Below are 19,551 nucleotides of genomic sequence, written 5' to 3'. Positions count from 1 at the left end.
ATCGGAGGGACCCTGGCTGGGAAACCCTGAGGGCAGGACACCTGCTTTGCTGCAGGGTGAGGATCAGGTAATGTTACTTGGAGGGGGAGTTTCTAGGGGGTTGCAGACAAAAACTAAGCATAGAGTAGTTGCTCCTTGAGTTTTTATTCACCGGTTTAGCAGGAACTATATTAACAAATAAAGACTCTAGTTTCATATAAACAGTGTTTACCAAAAAAACCTTGTTTCTCCAGCGGGTGGGGAAAGTATAAAATTCTGAATTTTCACTTTGAATATGGCCCAAGTTAGAGGAACTCAGCCACTTGCAAAGCTGAGCCTCCCTTTCCCGAAAGAAACTCAAGGCTTCCTGGGTGACCTGGAGCCCTGAGAGAGACTTGAGCTTCCGTATCACACACCAGCTCTAGGTTTTTATGGAGATCTGGGCTTCTTTTTCTGCCCTGAACAGCTGCCTTTTCCCCGAGGGGAAGAGAAAGCCAAGGGTCTTTGTGCTTCAGGCCTAGAGCCCAGCTGCCGGCCATCTGCCACCCAGATGAGGCTTCCTGGGCTGCGTCTCCCAGCCAGATCCAGCACCGGGTGCCCCAGAAAGAAGCCCAGTCCCCAGCGTTCTCCGGAAGCCCATGGAGGCCCCTACCTGAGCCTGTGGTCTGGGGAGCTGGGGAGAAGGTAGAAGTGCAGCTGTCAGAGGCCCAGGTTGAGGAAGGGGGTTGGGGGGAGTGGGTGCCAGCCACAGATGGAAAGGTTGGGAATGTGCAGCTTCCAAGACCCTGGTGCGCAAAGGACCACCCAGGACCTCAGGGGTAGAGCTGCCCCCAGAGGCTGCCTGGTAAAGGCAGAAATCTCATGACATCCTGACTGACTTATCTCCCGTTAGGGGTCAAGCCCTGCCACTTGAGTCACCATTTAACATTTGATATTCGGGCCTTAGGGCTGTCCTCTCTGGAAAGGGGGGTCTGAAGGGCTCACCCACTTATTCCAACAGCACTCAGACTGCAGGGGTTACAAAGGGGCCAGAGAGAGAGAAAGCCGTGGAGGACACAGGGTTCCATCCCTTGTTTACGGGACAAGCTCCTGCTCCTGCTCTAGGAAGCCCAATGGGACAGGACTGGCCTTGGACCCTTACCCCCGGGGGCCACAGGTCCAGCCCTGCATGTCCCTGAGTGGTCAGGGGCTGGGATTATACCGTTGCCTCTTAATTCCCAACTCCAGCCCAGCCCCGTGGGCCAGGATAGCCAGCGCACCCCGAACTGTCTTCTGAAATGAAAGAGGCAAAGGAAACACCCCTCTGGTTCTGTCCTGACTCTGCAGATCATGGCCCAGGGCTCCCCAAGGGGTTAATCCCCTAATTCCCAGCAACCTCAGGTCTTCAGGACAGAGGTCACAGCCTCATCTCAATCCGCTTGGTCATTGCTCAGCCCTGTCTCTGGCATGAGATGGTGGGGGGGCTGGCGGTGGGAGACACGGTGTATGGGCCCCCGCTCTCACATCTAGGCCCTGACCCACGCAGCTGTGGGGCCCTGTGAAAGCTACTTCGGCTTCCCCATCTACACATGCAGGTAACACAGGGTGTCACCTCACTGTGTTGCAGTGAAGAAGAAATGAGATCAGCGAGTAGCTCGGTCCCTTACACACTAGACGCTCTCACCCCTGCCACAAGCCCAGCCTGGGAGGGCCTCTGGAAGGCCTGGGCTCAGGACGCTGACCGCACGGCCGCAGACGTGAGGGGCAGCCCCGGCACACCCAGGCCCACACGGAGCCCTGAGATCTGTGCCGTGTGCTGCCCTCGGCACACGCCAGGGAGGCAGGGGCTGGTCAGCGTCCAGGCCGTGGGGGAAGGTGAGCGAGGGGATTGACTGCCGACACGGGTGGGATTTCCACTAAATTCGCATCGCCTTGGTCTGAGGGAGAGGCAGGGGAACCTCGTGACTATCCTCACGAGGAGATCTGAGCCTGGCACCAGGAGGCCCCCTCCTCCTGCTAAATCAGAGGGGCCTGGCTTTGCCAGGGGGAGCGGCAGTGGGTGGGCAAGGCCCAGCCCGGGGTCCGGGAGATCTGAGAGTTGGGGTCCTAGAGGAGAGGAACACGGCTCTGTTCCACCCAGATGCCTCCACGGTGCGGCCAGGCCCGGTCCCACCGGCACTAAAACACAAGCTTTTTCGGAACTTCCCAGGGGAACTCGCTTCTTCCGAAATGGCCATAGCATGCCGTCTTCTGGTAGATGGGCTTCTTCAAATCCAAGTCCCTGCATGTTCAGCAGAAAAAAAGGTCATTTCTAATGGAAAAGGAGCAGAGTTTCCTTCTCTGAATTTGGGCACAGGAGCGATTAAGAGACTACGACGGTCTGTGTGGGTGGTGTTACCCACCCGAGAACAACTGCCCGTTAAGTGTTCTGTCTCTGCCACGCCACGTCTTACGAGGTGACTGCCAATGGTGCTTAGGAAACAGGCTCAGGGTTCAGGGACAGCCCGACTGATCACACAAATGCACCAGGAACCAAGGATTTGAACTCTGGCCTACTCTCCACTCCACTCACCTGGCCCAGACCGACATCAACACTGCCAAGCTCCAGGCAGCAGGGGTGGCAGCAGAAACGAGAGCAGGTGGGGCTGGACTTGCCGACTAAATTCCCAGCCAACGGGCCTTGTAATTATTTTCCTAAGATCCCCCACCTGCTCAAAGATGGCCCCCCTGCGGTCAGTGTCTGCTGGGCCAGCAGGGACCCAACCCAGCCGCCTTCAACCTGAAAACCAGACATCCTGTATTTGGGGTTTGCACTGTGCTGGACCAAGAGCCTGAAGCCCCTCCTGCTTCTTGGAGGCTGAACATCCTTCCTTCTGCTTCCCTTTCCAATGAGCTGAGTGCCGGGTGAGGGAAGAGGGTCCTGCCCAACAGAGGGGGTGGTCCTTTTACCTGACGATGACGCCAGGCCGAAGGTCAAAGTTCTTGTTGACCACATCCAGCAGCTCTTTCTCTGTCTTCTGGGAGGTTCCGTAGGTGAAGATGGAAATGGACAGTGGCTCGGCCACACCAATGGCATAGGACACCTTCCAGAAGAGTCCAGGGTCAAGGACAGGCCCCTTGCAGAGACCCTGACATCCTCAGGGAGGGGACGCTGAAACCACACACGCCCTGCCCAACACGTTCCCACAGCCCCCCATCTGCCTAGAAATCCCTGCCATCTTCACGGTGGGAGGTTTCTGTACGTGCCTCGCTGCCTGAAGACTTGTTTTCCCGCTCCCAGGTTTGCAGGGCACCGGCCACAGAGCCCAACACGACACACACAGAGTCGCATCCTCTGGCAAAGTGTGGGCCTTCCCCTAGGCCAGGGTGCCCTTACTCAGGGTAGACCTGGGGGTCCGAGCGGCGTGGGGTCCGACCCACCTGCACAAGCACTCTCCGGCAGAGCCCCGCCTTCACCAGGGACTTGGCCACCCAGCGGGCAGCGTACGCGGCCGAGCGGTCCACCTTGGTGTAGTCCTTCCCGGAGAAGGCGCCCCCGCCGTGCGCCCCCCAGCCGCCATAGGTGTCCACAATGATCTTACGGCCAGTGACGCCCGCATCCCCCTGCAGAGGGAAAGGAAGACACAGAGGGAGGATGTGGGAGGAGGGGGCGGCCAAAGCACTGCAGTGGCCGCTGGACCACAACTTGCAGGCGGTCCCTGAAGCTTCTGGGGACACACGTTCCAAAGACCCCTTGGCTGCGAGTCAGCCAGAAACCCCGGGCTCTAATCCCAGTTTAATCACTGACTAGTCACAGAAGTCAGGTCACCTGTCAGAGCCTCGTCAGAAAGGGCAAAAGATGGGCCAGCTGGGGTCACAGCCCGCTCGTAAAGCCTTTGTTTGTAGGAGTCAATCATAACGGAGAAATCCAAGTGCAGGAGGAAACCGCGCTGTGACAAATACACCCCGGGCTGTGCCCCAGCTGGTGCCACCCGGCAAACATTAAGTTGCCCATTTCCTCAAGTGTCTGCTCTGTGCATCTCTGTCAACAAAGACGTTTGGGGGCGGGGGGGGGGTCCTCTATGTTTCTATGTTAAATGATGCGGGGAAAGTCTGCATACTATACCATCCCCCCCTACCCCACTTAGAGATCCACAGTTCACAGCAGCATGCCGAGGCCCTGAGAAGTCCAGCAGGAAAACACAGTGAGCTGTGCCTTCCTTTCACCCTGGGTTTCTGCGCTACTTTGGCTATAGGACCCAACCTGGGGGCTCCACTTTGTGGCAACACGTCCACAGGGAGGTGCCGCGGCACTGGTCAGCAGCCTCTCAGAGGGGCTAGGGAACTCTCCAACTACTCACGCCGGCTGCACAGGAGAAAGGGGCAGCCCCGTGTCCCCATCTAAAACACAGCCCCACCTTGGTGCCCACGAGAGCTGCAGGTCATGTGTGGCCAAGACCCAGGAAGCGCCACCCAGGCAAGCTCAGTGCCCATGATGGTGAGTTAGCCCCAGGTAGGGTCAGGTGGCAGCTGGACACGTATGAGACGTCTCGAGGGGGGAGGGCCAGGCAGCACTGAGGGGGAGCCTCCTGGGGACATGTCCCCAATTCCTCCTGTACTCAAGGGCGCACAGCAGGCTTCACAGAACGAGCTGACTTCACATTTCGTCCAGGGCCAGACCTACCTGGCCGAGCCACACAAAGCCACCACCCTCCTGTGGCCTTTGCACTCAGGGAGGTAAGCAAAGTCAGGGCCTCATTCAGAGCCGAGGACGCACCTGGGGGCCTCCGATGACAAACCGCCCGCTGGGCTGCAGGTGGTAGATGGTGTCCTCGTCCAGGTACTGGGCCGGCACCACGGCCCTGATCACCTGCTCCTTCAGGGCCCTGCGCATGTCCTCCAGCGTTATGTCTTCGTTGTGCTGCACGGAGATGACGATGGTGTGGATGCGCACGGGGATGACCGCGCCGCTGTCCTGCGTGTACTGCACTGTCACCTGGCGGGAGGCAGGGAGGGAGGAAACGTCGTGAGGCCCTGCCCTGAGCTGAGGACACATCGCTGCCAGGCGCAGGTGCCCAGAAGGCAGGCAGGGCTCCCAGGAGCCAGAGGGACCTCCTGTCCTCAAAGGGCCTTCAGGAAAGTTCATCTGACACGTTCTTAAACTGAATAACTGCCTGGCGCTGTGAGATGACTGGGCATGAGGCACAAGCTATTCCCACCTGTGACCACAATCAGTGCCACTTGGAGACTCAGGTGTCACAGAGTTTCCGCTCTGTGACCCACTAGACTCCACTCCTCCTACCTCAGAGGCTTCTGGGTGCCAGCAAATGTCCCTCTGCCAAAGCCCGGTCTTGACCCTCCGTGGCCCAGGACCAAGACACCCCGGCTCCCACCAAGGAACACAGGAGTCCACAGGCCACATGCCCACTGCCCCGGCCCCCTCAGTGGAGGAGCTCTGGCAGCATATGGGGCCAGGGGCCTTGCCTGCTGGAGGGACAGGGTGAGAGGGACTCGAGCCAGGGAGACTGAGCTAGAGGGAGCAGCAAGCTCTGGGTTACCAGCCTCTGTGTGTTTGGACAAAAGCAAGGAAAAGCAGAGAGCGCGTGGAGGGAAGGATCCTGCCTGCAGCTGCCTCGCAGGGCAGGCCACAGGGACAGAGCTGGGGTTCACTCCCTCCAGCGTGGGTCAGTTCTGTGCCCACTCTATGTATTATTGATGAATATTTAAACCATCCCAGCAAGATCAGCATTACTGTCTCCACTTTACAAATGAGAAAGACCAGGCTCTGAGAAGTGAAACAACTTCCCGGAAGTCACACGCCAGTCAGTGAAAAGCCCAAGAGCCAAACACTGCTCTGCCTGCCCCCAAAGCTTGTGTCACGCCCAGAGCAGCACAGAGAAAATGCTTTTGCACTCTGTCCTCTACCAATACATCAGGGAGTGCGAGAGCCCGACATCACAGCCTGATCTGTCCGGTGACGAAGGAGAGCAGCCTGGGCACCCTGGGCTTACAGAGCGAGAGGGAAAGGGATGGTGAGGATGGCAGATGAGGCTGGGAAAAGAAAAGAGAAGCCAGCAATTGACTGAGTGTGTACTGTACGTGACAAGCCATGCCAAAAGCTGTGAGCAGCTATTAACAGCCCCACTTTAAAGACAAGAAAGCTGAGGTTCCAGAACATAAATACTCTGGTCAAGATCACACAGCCAGCAAAGGTGGGCTGTGACCTTGCGCTGTGCGGCCTGGTGCCTGCGGCTCTGCCCAGCACAAGGTCGTCACCCAAGACCCTCAAGGCTGGAGCCACAGGTCCCGTCGCTACCCGAGGCAGCATGGACCCACAAGGGCAGTGCCCAGAGGGGCTGTGCGCCTGCAGGAGTGCAGCTATGCTGGATGGTCTGGTAGGGACACTGGCCGGCAGGCACATGACTGCTCCCCACACCAAGGGCCTTGACAGGACCACAGGGCAGCAAACAGTGGCTCCTGGGGCTATGCCTGAGGCGAGGTCCCGGCCTGCCCAAAGGCCCCTCAGATATCCATCAAACATGGGACGTGTATCAAACTCTATGTCCTGCCTGGTCCAAAGAGCCATAGGGTGGGATCCAGAAGAAGGAAGAGAAAGAGCCCTGACCCCACGATGCCTGATCCTGGTGAGATGGGCAGAGGCACACCCCTGTGCTCTGAGAGCAGCCCTTTAATGCCGGGCTGCATGCACACAGGGCCCTGTGACAGGGAGCTGGAGTTGGGGGCTTGGCAGGCTCCAGATGGGAGGCCCTGTGGCGGCTCTGGGACCAGACCTGCTGCATCTGGCCTCAGGAGAAGGCTCCTATCCCGCGCAGCTGCTGAGGCCCATCTCCACTGCTACCGGACTCCCCTGCTCTGCCACAAACCCCAAGCAGAGCTGTGGCAGAGCAAAGCGCCCCAAGCATCGCTCTTATCTCATCACGTCAGCAAGATGTGGGGAAAAGTACACCGTGGAAAACACAACTCTGGCCAGGTACAAAAATAGCCATCCGTACTGCCACTCAGTTCTCAGTATCAGCAGCAAGAATTTGTTCAGGTGGAAAGGTTCATCCTGTTCACAGTCAACACTCTGGGTAGATGATGAAAATCCTTTACCAGTAAGGTATAGAGGAGAAGGCCCAGACATTGTTCCTGGCAGGGTGCCCATCCCGGCGCAGCAGCCTCGCAGAGGCCGGCCGAGGGCCTCAGGGAGCGGCTCCGTCAGCAGACCCCCGCACCCTCTCTGATGCCCGCTGGCTCAGGGCCTGCCTGCGGCAGGGGAGTGAGGCCGACTTTGGTACCCAAAGTAGCACTTGTAAGAGAATTCAGTGTCTCCTTGCAAGAAGGGAAAGCCTGGAAGAGCCCATCCTCCCCTCCCTCCCTCACTGCCTTCTGGACTCAGAAACCTTCTATTACTGAGCAAATACAGGAGGCCTTTCCTATTTCAGCGGGTCCAGTAGGCAGACCCTCCAGTCCTTACCCTCAGGCAGCGAGAAGGAAACCCGAGTCAGTCCACTTACTTCCTCCCATTCCTGTTCTAGGATTTCCTTTTCTGTGAATCTCCAACCTGCTTCCCATCACAGCACAGCTCTGGCACAGGACGGGGAGGGCTCTTTTCTTTTGGTACCATCACAATCTACACATTTTAGCTCTCCTGCCCACAGCCTCAAAGAACACCTGAGGGATGCTCAGGATTCCACTTCTCACCTTGGGGGTCATGTGGGTAACACCAGAAGTCCCAAGGGAGGGTTTCTTTTAGGCCACAGAGGTACTCCCTTGCCCCAGGTACAGCCGATCTGCAACTTCTGCCTTGTGTGGCCTTACACTTGGGGTGAGAAGGATGCACCTCTGTGAAGCTGGAGTAACGGGACGAGTCGCGTGCACCGCGCTGAACTATAAAACCACGTGAGCCAAATTCCAAGTGCGGGGTCAAGAGGAGGTCCCACCTGAGGGTGGTCAGGGAAGATCATGAGGAGGTGGGAACCACGCTGGCCACTGACGGACAGGGGGGGACCAGAGAAAGCTTCCAAGGAAGGCGAAGTGTGGGAGCACAGGTGCAAAGCACCGAGAAAAAAAGGGGAACATGAGTGAAAGGATATGGTTTAAGCAAGGACTGGGGGTGGGGACAGAAGAAGGTAAAGCTGGAAGACCATACAAGGCGTTAAATACCAGAACAACAAGTAGGAAGGAAGCAGAAAGCTGCAGACAATTCTGAGCAGATACAAGGAAATTAAAAGTGAAGCCCAAAGGGAATTAACTGAAGTTTCCAGGGAGGGAGAACCTTTGGGAGGACACAGCACTGTTCCTGGGCCTGGCCTGGGAAATGGGGCTGGAGCAGAAGGGATGCGCTAGAGGGAAAACGGGAGCCCAGGTAGAGTGGAGACAGACAGGGCCGGGGAAAGGTGGGCTGCATCGCACTCCTTCAGCTGAGGAGAGCTCCCGGGGCCCGTGTGCTTGCAGGGTGAATGAGAAACGGGGCTGGTGATTCAGTTAGACCTGCAGGTGGGAGATTTGGAAGCGGAGTGTGCAGAGGTGAAAGCTGGATTCACAAGCGTGGGCAGGAGGAAAGAGCGTGGAAGAGGAAGTGCCAAGACCCCGCTGGAGTGTGGAAGAAGAGCTGGGGAAGGAAGCCTTGAGGAAAGCGGCCATCGGGGCCGTCAGGATGCGGGGAGAGAAGGCAGACAGGCCGCCTCTGCGTGTGGCAACACTTGCATCACCACCGGCCTTCAAATGCAGACTTCGGTGCAGATTTCATCACCGCAGGGAGCACAGGGGCCAGGGCGGCTTGCCACAGAGAGTCAGAATCGGCAAAGCCTTTTCATGAGAAACAAAGCGAAAGGGCCATAGCGAGCTGCAGACGGTACTTGTTCACGGTGTGTTCAAGGTTTGCTCAAGATGTGGAGACCTGATAGGCAGCGACGGAAAGTCTGAAAACTGTTACAGAGGAGGTTTGTGGCAGGAATTGGGGAATCATATTACTAGAGTCAACTTATACTAAGAAAGCCCCCCCACTGAAAACCTAGAACCGCTCTTTTCATTTTTCTGTGTTTTTTGAAATTTTTCATAATAAAATGTTGGGGGCAGGGGAGAAAAGATCTGGAGCTGAAGATTTTTGAAATAAATAGTTCTTTTCAGAATCAACAATTCTTTGAATGCCCAGACGGAACGTTTGGATCTTAACAACGATCAGAATCAAGAGGAAGGGGGGTGGTGTTTGAGGCACGTGTCTGGAGCCCCACGGGGGGGTGGAGGGCAGGGGCTCACCTGCGTCTTGGAGTCGGGCCGCAGCCAGGGGAGCTGCCCCGAGCGCCGCAGTTCCGCCATGCGGGCGTTGAGTCTGTGCGCCAGGATGATGGTGAGGGGCATGCACTCCTCCGTCTCGTCTGTGGCGTAGCCGAACATCAGGCCCTGCAGCGGACACCTGCTTCAGACCACAGGCTACAACGCTCCTCAAACCTAAAGCCCCACTGGCCCTCCATCCTCGCGGGTATGCAACTTTTGCACTGGGCACTCGTGGAGGGGAAGACGTGGTCCCCGAACTCAACACTCTAGAAGGGGAGACAAGCCCACATCGGGTGTCCCCCAGCCCTCCCTGCCCTCAAGTCGCTACCCTGAAGAAGGGGTGACTCACTCCAGGCATGGGGGCGGGGGGGTCTACCCCACAGTGCATTCAGTCCATTACGCGTGAACTTCCCCAGCTAGCCCCTCACACAGAGCACACTGCACTGCCGTCCTGACGCAGGGCCAACGCTCAGCATTTAGTGACCTGATCTCCGGCACCGACATCCTCTTCGTTTCTGTCCAGATGGACACACTGGGCAATATCCGGGGACTGCTGCTCCAAAGCCACCAGCACGTTGCAGGTCTTGAAGTCAAAGCCTAGGCACAAGGAGAGCAGGCCTGAGCAGAGGGAGGCTGGAGCTCCTGGGGGACTGCTCGGCGCACGACAGGGCATTTAGCGGCGTGGGTGGTCAGATCTACCATCCGTCTGGGCTCAGAGCTGAGGCCCAGGACGGGGAACGTCAGTATCCTTCCCATCCTAGCACGTGCAACTCTTTAGTCAAAAAAAATCCTCCACAGTGTATTAAATTACACCTTGATTAAAAATATATATCCTACACAGAGCAGCAGTATGAAGACCAAATAACAGCTACAGTTGCCCTGGCTGAAGGGCAGGTGGGTGACTCACGGCCCTGCCCCCTTTGCCTCTCCCAGAGGCACCTCCCAGGACCCAGGTGGAAAATCACTGCACTGAATGAACATCAAGGGCCCTTTCAACACTGCCGCTCAGAAGCCCAGGCATACGCCAAACCCAAGCATCAAATATACTGAACAATACGGTGCATGTGAACTATCCAGAGACACTCCCAGAGCCAGAGTCCCCTGAGCCCGAGATGTGCCTGAGGCCTGGAGCAAAATGGAAAAACCACACCTCTGGAGGCCGAGGCCCCTTCAGGCCATCCCCAAAGCTCAAGCACAGAGATGGAGGCCGGTCCGCCCCAGGGTGGGGACAGCGGGCTGGGGCCTGGGACATGGAGTCTTGGGTAGCAGCAGCCCAGGCCAAGGAGCCCTGAGAGGGAGCCGCTGGGCAGACAGCACAATCTCCCCGACACTCGTCCTCACTGGGCTCAGCTTCAGGACGGACACAAATGAGGAGCTAAAACGCAGAGGCCGCACCACAGGGACACGTATCAGTGGCAAGATGACTGTCACCCTTTCCAGTCTGTCCTCCTACCCATGTGGCCAGAATGGGCTTATTAAAACAAACAAAACCACAAAAAAGCCTAGGTTCAATCTATTGTTTATGTTCATGCTTCAAGTGGGGACCTACTGCCAAAGGAAGTAAACCGGAAACTGCTCAGCTCCAGCCAGGCCTTCCCAGCTGAGAGCTCTCAGCCAACAGGAACTCAGGCTTAGTCTTAAACATGACCTCCTTTTCCACCTCCACTAGGGCTCTCTGCCTAGGATTCTCCTCCTCTGCCTCCCATCCCCCTCCACAAGTCCATCTAGCTCTCCGAAAACGTCCTTGGATGGTCCCCCCCACCCCCGCAGCTCTTCACTGCACACTCTGCCTCCGACTGGCCGCCGGGCACCTCGTACTGTATCACTAATGCCAGGCAGTGCCCCCAACTCAGGAGCCATCAGGCCACCTCTGTCCTCTGCAGCCCCTGTTTGCAGTGCAGGTTTCTGAAGGCACAAACCAAGGAACAACCTTTAGGGAACAATCTTTAGCTGCCAAGGACTCAACTCATCACTCCGGGTCTAAATAATAAATCTTCTTAGCGCTGAAAATTAAAGGCTCCAAGTGATTCAGGAGAACAGAGTTCAGGGGACTAAGGGGAGAGGAGGAGGGCTTGGAAAGGGCAGTGAGCCCAGCAACTGTGCAGCAAAGAGCAGGGGGAGCCACTAGCCTGGGGCCTTGTGACTGCAGCCCAGCCCGCAGCCTGCTGGCCCGCTTGGTGCAGGCGCACTGACAGGCAGAGGGGGGCTCGCTCCCGCTCCTCCCTTTCCAGGGGACGTTATACCTCCGGCGAAACGTTCCTGCTGCCTAACGCAGAGCAAGGTTCGCTCTTGAATAAGGTCTAAATGTACATAAACAAGTCGGCTCTTCCTGGTAGAACAGGGCGAAGGCTCTGCGTGGTAACGTGTCCGGAGGCTGCTGCTCTGGGACGACGCGTCTCCTCCGCGGACACCCCACATGCTGGCTGGGAGAACCAACCTGTACTCACTGGTTTCCTCCCAGCGATTCTTGATACACCCCCAAAGCTTTCGTGTGCTCAAGTGAGCCCTTTGGGCGAGCCAGGAGGTGGCTGCACTGAGCTTCTGCGTGTCCGCGCCCACACGCAGAGAGAGCCTCTCTCACTTACGGAGATGCGTGCACGTCACCCCAGCCTGCCCTGACCCACAAAGATGCCACACGTCAGCCCAAACAACCAATAAGTAGAACGTAGTGCACACTGGCCCTAGGATCTGGCCCTCGCACCCTGTCCTTTCACACCCTCCAGGCTGGGCCCTTTCCCAGCCTGCCCAGTCCCAGGTGTGGGAGTCTGCTTCAGGGCCCTCAGTTCTCTCCAGCTCTCACCCCCACCCCATCACAGGGCTCCTCCTCAACTCCCGCCAGGGCCTGGGTCCCTTCGCTGGGTTGTAGGCTCCCACGCTGCCTGGCAATGGAGCTACCCTGGGCCAGCCTGTCTCCTCTGCCTGCTTTTGGCACCCGTTCTGGACTGAGTCACCTTCTTCTTTGTCTGTGTGGGGAAGCAGCATAACTTAAGTCGAAAGTGCAGGAGTCCCAACCGGGGGGGTGGGGCAGCCACTTACTGACCGTGTCACCTTACACAAGTTACTGACATATGGAAGCTTCAACTTCCTCATCTGCATAAGGAGCAGAGCAGAGTTCCTCGAACAGTTAGGTAGGAAGATGCACACAGAGACCAGCCCCAGAGCCCGGCAGAGGACACGTCCCCAACAGAGGGCAGCTCCTTGTACTGGGAGCTTCTTCCTCTTCCGAGATGGCAGGACCATAAACAAGACCAGAGTCAGCCATGGCTGGACAGGGGCTGATCCACCTGGGCTGCCACACTGTTGTGCCAGAGGCTGTGAGCCCTGGACCCTGGCAGGCGGGCCTAGGAGCGTTCTTCCCCCGGGAGGTATCTGCTCTTCCAGGAGACGGAGAGCCTCAGGAGGGACTCAGCCCTGGGGGCCCTGGCCTCACCCTTGGCTGAGTCGTCGTAGCCGATGTGCTTGATGGTGTCCCGCACCACCCGCTGGTAGTCCACCATGGCCATGGAGGTGATCTCCCCGCACAGCAGCACCATGCCCGTCTTACACACCGTCTCTGAAGGGAAGGAGACAGGTTAGTGGCCACGTGCTGGCGACGGGGGCTCCACACCTGGACCTCTCACAGTGCTGAGAAAGAGACACGCAAGGAACCGCACAAGGAATGGACTCCAGAAGGAAAAATCATGACGCTAATAAGGAGAGTAAATCCTGGCACAAGTGCTGACCATCTTCACAGGCCACCCGGAGAACTGCAGCTCGGAAAGAATTGGTCACACCTGAGTTTTCATACCTCGCACTTACTATTGCATACTTGCCTGACCTTGAACTACTTATTCAGCCTCAGCTGTTGAATGAAGATAATCATAAGACTGCTGTGTGGATTAGAATGAGACACTGGCTGTATGCGGTCATAAAGAATGTAGAATGCAGCCAACATACGTGAGGCCTCTCCTGCCCCCTTACTGCTAAAACTCCACTGCAGGCTTTAGGTGTGGGGTCCTGAGCAGAGAATCAAGGCAGGTTATTTGTAAAGATGTCAGGGTGAAGTCCACCCTCAGAGGGGCACAGGTCCCCACAGTGCTCATTCTGGGGGCTAGGGTGGCCCTGGAGAGGGAAGGGTGGGTCTGTGCAGCAGAAAGGACAGGGTGCTGACCGTGAGGAGATCGGGGCTCTGATCTCCACGCCGGGACCCCTACCCCATTACCTTGGCCAAGACCCTGATTAAGCTGCACCCAAGATCTCCCTCAGTAAAGTGAGGGGGCTAGACCTATCACCCCTGGAGCCCTCCAGGCTCTGAAGTCCCCGGCTCTCTGCTATGCTGAAAGCTTCAACACAGGCAAAGGTTTCAAGCTCAGCCCACTCAGGTCTCCAGCAGGAGGGATCAGCGTTTCTTACCACAGGCCACCTTGGCACTGGGGTCCTGCTTGAGATGCGCATCCAGCACTGCATCGCTGATCTGGTCACAGATCTTATCTGGACAAGAATGAACGTGTGTAAGAATCACAGGAATATTAAGCCTAGCAAACTGAAATGTTAAAATAATTAGATATTTCGTCAGTTTACATATCAAATCTACCTAAGAGGACACTTTTTAAATATAAGAAATTATAATTTTTTCGAAATTTTTATTTCTTCCCACTTCTGCCTTAATATTGGATGATGTATATTATATAAAGTCATAGAATTCCCCCCAAAAAAGCAATTCACACACACACACACAAGCACGCATATTCTTCTAACTAAAAAGTATCTCATTCCTCAGCATATTCCCTTTAATTCTAACATCTAGAAAAGTCCTAGAAACAGAAGTTAAAACACTAACTGATGACATCAGTAAGACTAGGTGCCAAGAGGCAGACTAGGATGGGACAGACACATTGTACCGCTGGTTCCATAAGATGCAGTGCGCTGTGTAGAAAATACCACACCCGGTTCTGGGACTACACCTGTAAGAATCCTGTAAGAGAACCTCTGCACATTACTGCCACTGCTGTTTTGCAGAATACTTCCACAAGCAGCTCTCAGATCCTTCCCACCGTCACTCAGCCTCCTGAAAACCAGATATCCTAACAGCTGGGTTTGACCTCCTCAATCAAGGCGGGACTGACAAAGAGTTCAACATGAGCTGGCATTTCATCTTATTCTACGATTTGCCTTAAAGACTCTCTATGGTCTAGGGCTTCCCTGGTGGCGCAGTGGTTAAGAATCCGCCTGCCAATGCAGGGGACACAGGTTTGATCCCTGGCCCGGGAAGATCCCACATGCTGCGGAGCAACTAAGCCCGTGCGTCACAACTACTGAGCCTGCACTCTAGAGCCCGCGAGCCACAACTACTGAAGCCCACGCGCCTAGAGCCCGTGCTCCGCAACAAGAGAAGCCACAACAATGAGAAGCCCGTGCAACGCAACGAAGAGTAGCCCCCACTCGCCGCAACTAGAGAAAGCCCGCGCGCAGCAATGAAGACCCAACGCAGCCCAAAATAAAAACAAATCAATAAATTTTTTAAAAAAGACTCCCCGTGGTCGAGTATGTAGACACTGTGGAAAAATCCACTCTTGCTTTGGCGTTATGTTCACAAGTTCAGGAAAAAAAGTGACATCTATTTACACATATTACATCTCATTTAGTGTTCAAAAATACCCATAGAGTCTGCTCTTAGTAAATTAATAAGTTTTTTTCCAGCTTTATTGGGGTATAATTGGTATATAAAAATCTGCATATAATTAATGTATGTAATTTGGTAAGTTTGGTCATATGTACATACTTGTGTTACCATCACCACAGTCAAGGTTTAATAAACATCCATCACCTCCAAAATTTCCTTGTGTCCCTCCTGTCATTTTTTAAGTTTTTAAATTAAGAATGCAGGTCCAGAATCAAGCATTTCTGCTTTTGAAAGTGCCCATTAAGTTCTGTAGTTAAAATGTTAGTTAATCTGAAGGTGAATTCTCTAATCTTTCCTTCAGAAACTGCTACTAAACATATATTTGAGTTTTTCGATCTTCCTGCAGATCCCGGTTATAAATCTAGGTTTGCCTGAGTCCGTGCCTCTGCAGCCCCCTACCAATCACGGCCTCCTGCTGTTCAAATATCCACTTTAGACCCAGCCATTAGGCCTCCTAGGAGCCACTCACACAATGACCATGGATGACTCTGCTCGTTTAGACGACACAGGTCACATGTTTCCAATGCACACAGGGAAATAGGATAAGGGATATTAGGGATAAAGCTGGAGTTGAGCAAGGGTATTAAGACAGCTTCACAGACTAAGATAATGCCTTAGGAGGTCCTTTCTGAACTGTTTCTTGAGGCTTTCGAAATTTCTATCAATATCACTTAGTAGTCTTAAGATAGCCAATAGTTGGTTTTCTTGGAAGTTGAAAAAGAAGCATTAATTTTATCTTTCTGATGGAGAGGAATTCAGCACTGGAATGACAAGCAGAAAGCCACCAAGGAAACTGTCTTAACGTGAACGGCTAATTTACAGTGGCAAGCGCAAGGAGAACCAGACAAACTGAAGGGCTGCCATTAAGTAGACAGAACAGCCAACTGATTGGCTGGAATTTTCACTCTCTGTCCATTGAGCTCATTGTTGTGTGTACAATGGGACCACTGGCCACTGTGTGACAAAGCACCCACCTCCTCCACATGGAGCAAATCCTATCTATGGCCATCTCCTAACCTGTGTATATGGCTTTCATACGCCATGGAGCTGTCGAGAATATGTTAGACATAGCAATGGATCTGAGATTATGAGTACAGTAAACCTAGAAACTTCATAAAGTCGTGCAGAAGTAAAGATGCTATTTACATTGAACTGAGCTAAGTTACATACAAAACTCAGTTTAAGCCAAGATTTCTCAACAGCAATACTGACCTTTGGGGCTGGAAAATGTCTTCTTTGTGGGGGATGGTCTTGTGCATTCAGGGTGTTTAGAAGCACACCTGGCCTCTATCCACTAAATGCCAGTTTCACCCCACGCCCGCCCCGCCCCCCGACAGCTGTGACAGCCAAAATGTTCCAGACACTACAAAATGCCCTTGCAGGAAAAGGGCACACCCTCCCCAGCTGAGAACCAGTGGCTGAAGCATATGGAAGGAGCAGTGCACTGAGATATCTAAAGCTGGGTCACGAGGTATGAAAGTTAAAGCTCTTTGAGAAAGAACAAGGATGAGGAAGATGAAAAAAGTTAGACTTGGTGATGATTAGTTACCAAGAACTTCAAATACTCCAGGGAATTTTGAAGAGGTGCTTAAATACATAAATCCGTGTGTCTGGCCCCCAAGGTCCTCCTAGACCAGTGGTCCTGAAAGTGTGGCTCCCTCAGCAGCAGCATCAGCACCGCCTGGGAACTTCTGAAGACTGCGAATTCTTGAGCCTCACCCAAGATCTACTAAATCAGAAACTCTGGGGGTGGAGCCCAGCACGTTGTGTTCTAACAAGCCCATGGGGTGACGCTGATGCACCCTGAAGCCTGGGAACCACTGTCCCAGAAAGTTGAGGCTCCCATTGTGGTCTTCACGGAAGCCTCTCTCGTTTCCCCACATCACAGTCCTCCTACCTTTCAGAGACCCAATAAAATGCTGGAATTTTCTTCCAGAGATCTGTCTCAGCCCCTATTTAGAACGCACTGCCGTTCATTTCTAAACTGCACACGCTTTACATGCAAAACTTAGTGACCCGTGGTCTTGCTTGAGGGAACATTCTCTGTTGACTTAAGCTGCTCATTAATAAAGCTTTACTCAAAAAAAAAATCTCTATATATAGAGTTAATACCTGATGATACATTTTACACATATGATATGTTTATCCAACCAACCGTGTGTCCTCTGTCACAGTCCCACTGTGAGGAGATGCTGGTGGGGGGCTGCGGCACAGAGCCTCGGCTTCGTTAACTTACAATCTATTATTTGCATAACAAGTGACTGTTTTACAAAACTGCAAATTAACAGAATAAAAAAATACTGCACATTGTTCTTGCCAAGATCCCTTATAGTTACTGACACACATCGTCTTCCAGGCCTTCAGTAACAGCGACCCCCCCCGGTACAGGTCAACCATCCAACCAGGACCACCTACTTACCCGGGTGCCCCTCTCCTACAGATTCCGAAGTGAACATGAAGGCCCCTTCCTCGCTTAGAGAATGGTCACACAAGCCATCCACCGGTCCATTCATCTCTTCACACTGCTCCACTCAGCTTCTTCAAGGTAACAATTTTAATGCTGGGACTTGGCCTGAGGGTTCTGTCTGTTTGTTTGTTTCCTTCTTTAAACCCAACAGGCTCGTCTCCGCAGAGCCACAGGGCTCACTTCTGCCTAAGTGCCTGCGAGCGCACGTGAGAGTAAAGGTGCGGAGGGATGAGAAGGGAGGGACTGGAGAGGGATGTGTCACTCCCTCCAACTGGCCAGAGCTTGCTCCTGAGTGACTCCTATATATGGAAAAGTGAAAGTGCCTGCATAATCATGTGAGAAAATTGGAGGAGTCCACTTCCTGGGGGGGGAGGGTCTTCTTACCTTGAGGAATTTCAGCCCTTAGCTCTCATCTCCCAAGCCCTAAGCTTGTATGGCAAAGAAGGTTGTATAGGTTCTGCATAACTGAAGCTCCTCTGGGACTCTGCTTTAGCTCTGCAGCTCATCTCCTCAGTGCACCAAGGTTAACATCCCACGTTGGAGGTGGGGGTCTGTGGTTACTCAGGGATACAAATAGGAAGCAAAAAACTCCTTCCCAGAGATATGGTTTAGGCTGAGATTAGAGCACAGGGTGCCTTTGCTCTTGGGCGCCCTGCCTCCTCGCCCACACCTCGTCTGAATTGGGCTCTTCCCCTTCTTCCACCTTCTCAGGGCAAGAGTATGCACCTATATTCTGAGTCAGCTTGGATGTTACACAACAGATTCATTTAGAGGAAAAGCTTTTGAGCCCACATTTTTCTGCTAATAGAAATCACAGAAACTGTCAACTTCTCTAAGACGCTGGCAATCACATTCACAAGCAAGATGTTAAAAAAGTATCCGGACGGGCTACAGAGAACAATGACTTTTGGAAAAGGATTCTTGAGAGGCAGATTCATTATGGGAAAATCATCAGAGTCCAGTTTCCCAAAGCTTTTTATGATAAATTAAACATCTACATATTGGTCCTATACACTTGATAAACATCCTGCTCACGTAACTCCTGCATTATTTTTGCTTTGACCAGGAAAAGAAGTGGACAGGATTATATCCTGAACCAATTCCTACACTAAATGACAGCATCTTTCACTTCATTCCCTCCCATTCTCAGGTCTAGCTGCATCCTCAGGCCCAAGGAACAATAGGGAATTGAGATCACGGAGAGTGAGAATGGGTGGAGAAACTGGTTCCCACTAGAACGCAATAAAAAGTAATCAACCAAAACCTTGTGCATCAAGCACTGGACTGTGGGAAGCAAAAGGGAGGACACAATTGCCCCAACGAACAGTTCTGGCAACCAAATCCCCTCTGTACTTATGAGCATTTAAAACTTTTTTTTCCAAATCTTGAGCTTTCCAACTGGTCAACAGTGGCAGTACTATCCCTCCAGGGAATTAATACCATATTAAAGCGATGCCCTCTGGGATAAAGTAAGAGATTTTACATATACACATTTAATCAGAGGCATTTAACAAGGAGGGAGCTAGAATGCTCAGTCACAAGACTGCAGAAGGTCCAAAGAGGAAAAGGCCACTGGGAAGGGATGGAAAATGAGGACTCAAACAGGGACTTTAGACAACATAGCCTTGTCCCTGTCAACACACAGGAATCCTCCTGTTTGCACTTAAAATATTTCAACATCACTGTCCTTTTGTAAATTTCTTCTGGGTACACTGGTTTCAAACTTGGAGGCAACATGAGCTAATGTTTAATGTGAACTGTAGACCTAGGTTACCGTAGCATTTACAACTACAGCCATTATGTTCTAAATGTGCTTTAAGAGCAAGATGAAGTTTCAAGTAGTCATGCAGATTCCTAGCGCTAGCAAGAAGCCAGAAAACAAAGCAGCCTAACTGCCCTCTGAATTCCAAAATGAATAACAGTATCATGGGGCGAAGAGGCGTGGGGCAGGGGTGGGGGTGGGGGAGTGGGTGGGGTGGAGGGGACAATGTCCTGTCCGGAGAAGCCACACTTTCAGAAATGTATGCAGGAGGCTTCTGCAGCCTGGACATAAATGCAGAGTGAGGGAAGGATCTGGAAGGCACCTAGTTGAGTATCCATCTTATATGAGTCTCATATGACATCCCTACTAACTACTAGGCCACCGTACGCTCTTTCAGCAAATAAATGTTAACAAGAAGTGCACAAAACACAGTAGTTGGGAGTG

The 19,551-nt window shown here is 53.5% G+C and overlaps 1 protein-coding gene across 1 annotated transcript; it reads right to left on the bottom strand.

The window, feature by feature from the left end:
- Positions 1 to 888: 888 nt before the first annotated feature.
- On the bottom strand, positions 889 to 17,607 carry MAT1A (methionine adenosyltransferase 1A). Its single transcript, XM_059899465.1, has 9 exons — positions 17,298 to 17,607; positions 13,609 to 13,686; positions 12,647 to 12,769; positions 9,701 to 9,813; positions 9,199 to 9,342; positions 4,715 to 4,933; positions 3,379 to 3,561; positions 2,908 to 3,041; positions 889 to 2,239 (listed from the first exon to the last, which is right to left on the bottom strand). Exons 1-9 carry the CDS (start codon positions 17,389 to 17,391, stop codon positions 2,137 to 2,139), a joined length of 1,191 nt encoding a protein of 396 aa, XP_059755448.1. The 5' UTR covers positions 17,392 to 17,607; the 3' UTR covers positions 889 to 2,136.
- Positions 17,608 to 19,551: the final 1,944 nt, after the last annotated feature.

This window comes from Balaenoptera ricei, chromosome 16, assembly GCF_028023285.1.
Source record: "Balaenoptera ricei isolate mBalRic1 chromosome 16, mBalRic1.hap2, whole genome shotgun sequence".
Taxonomy (NCBI): domain Eukaryota; kingdom Metazoa; phylum Chordata; class Mammalia; order Artiodactyla; family Balaenopteridae; genus Balaenoptera; species Balaenoptera ricei.
This window is presented reverse-complemented; position numbering and strand designations above follow the sequence as displayed.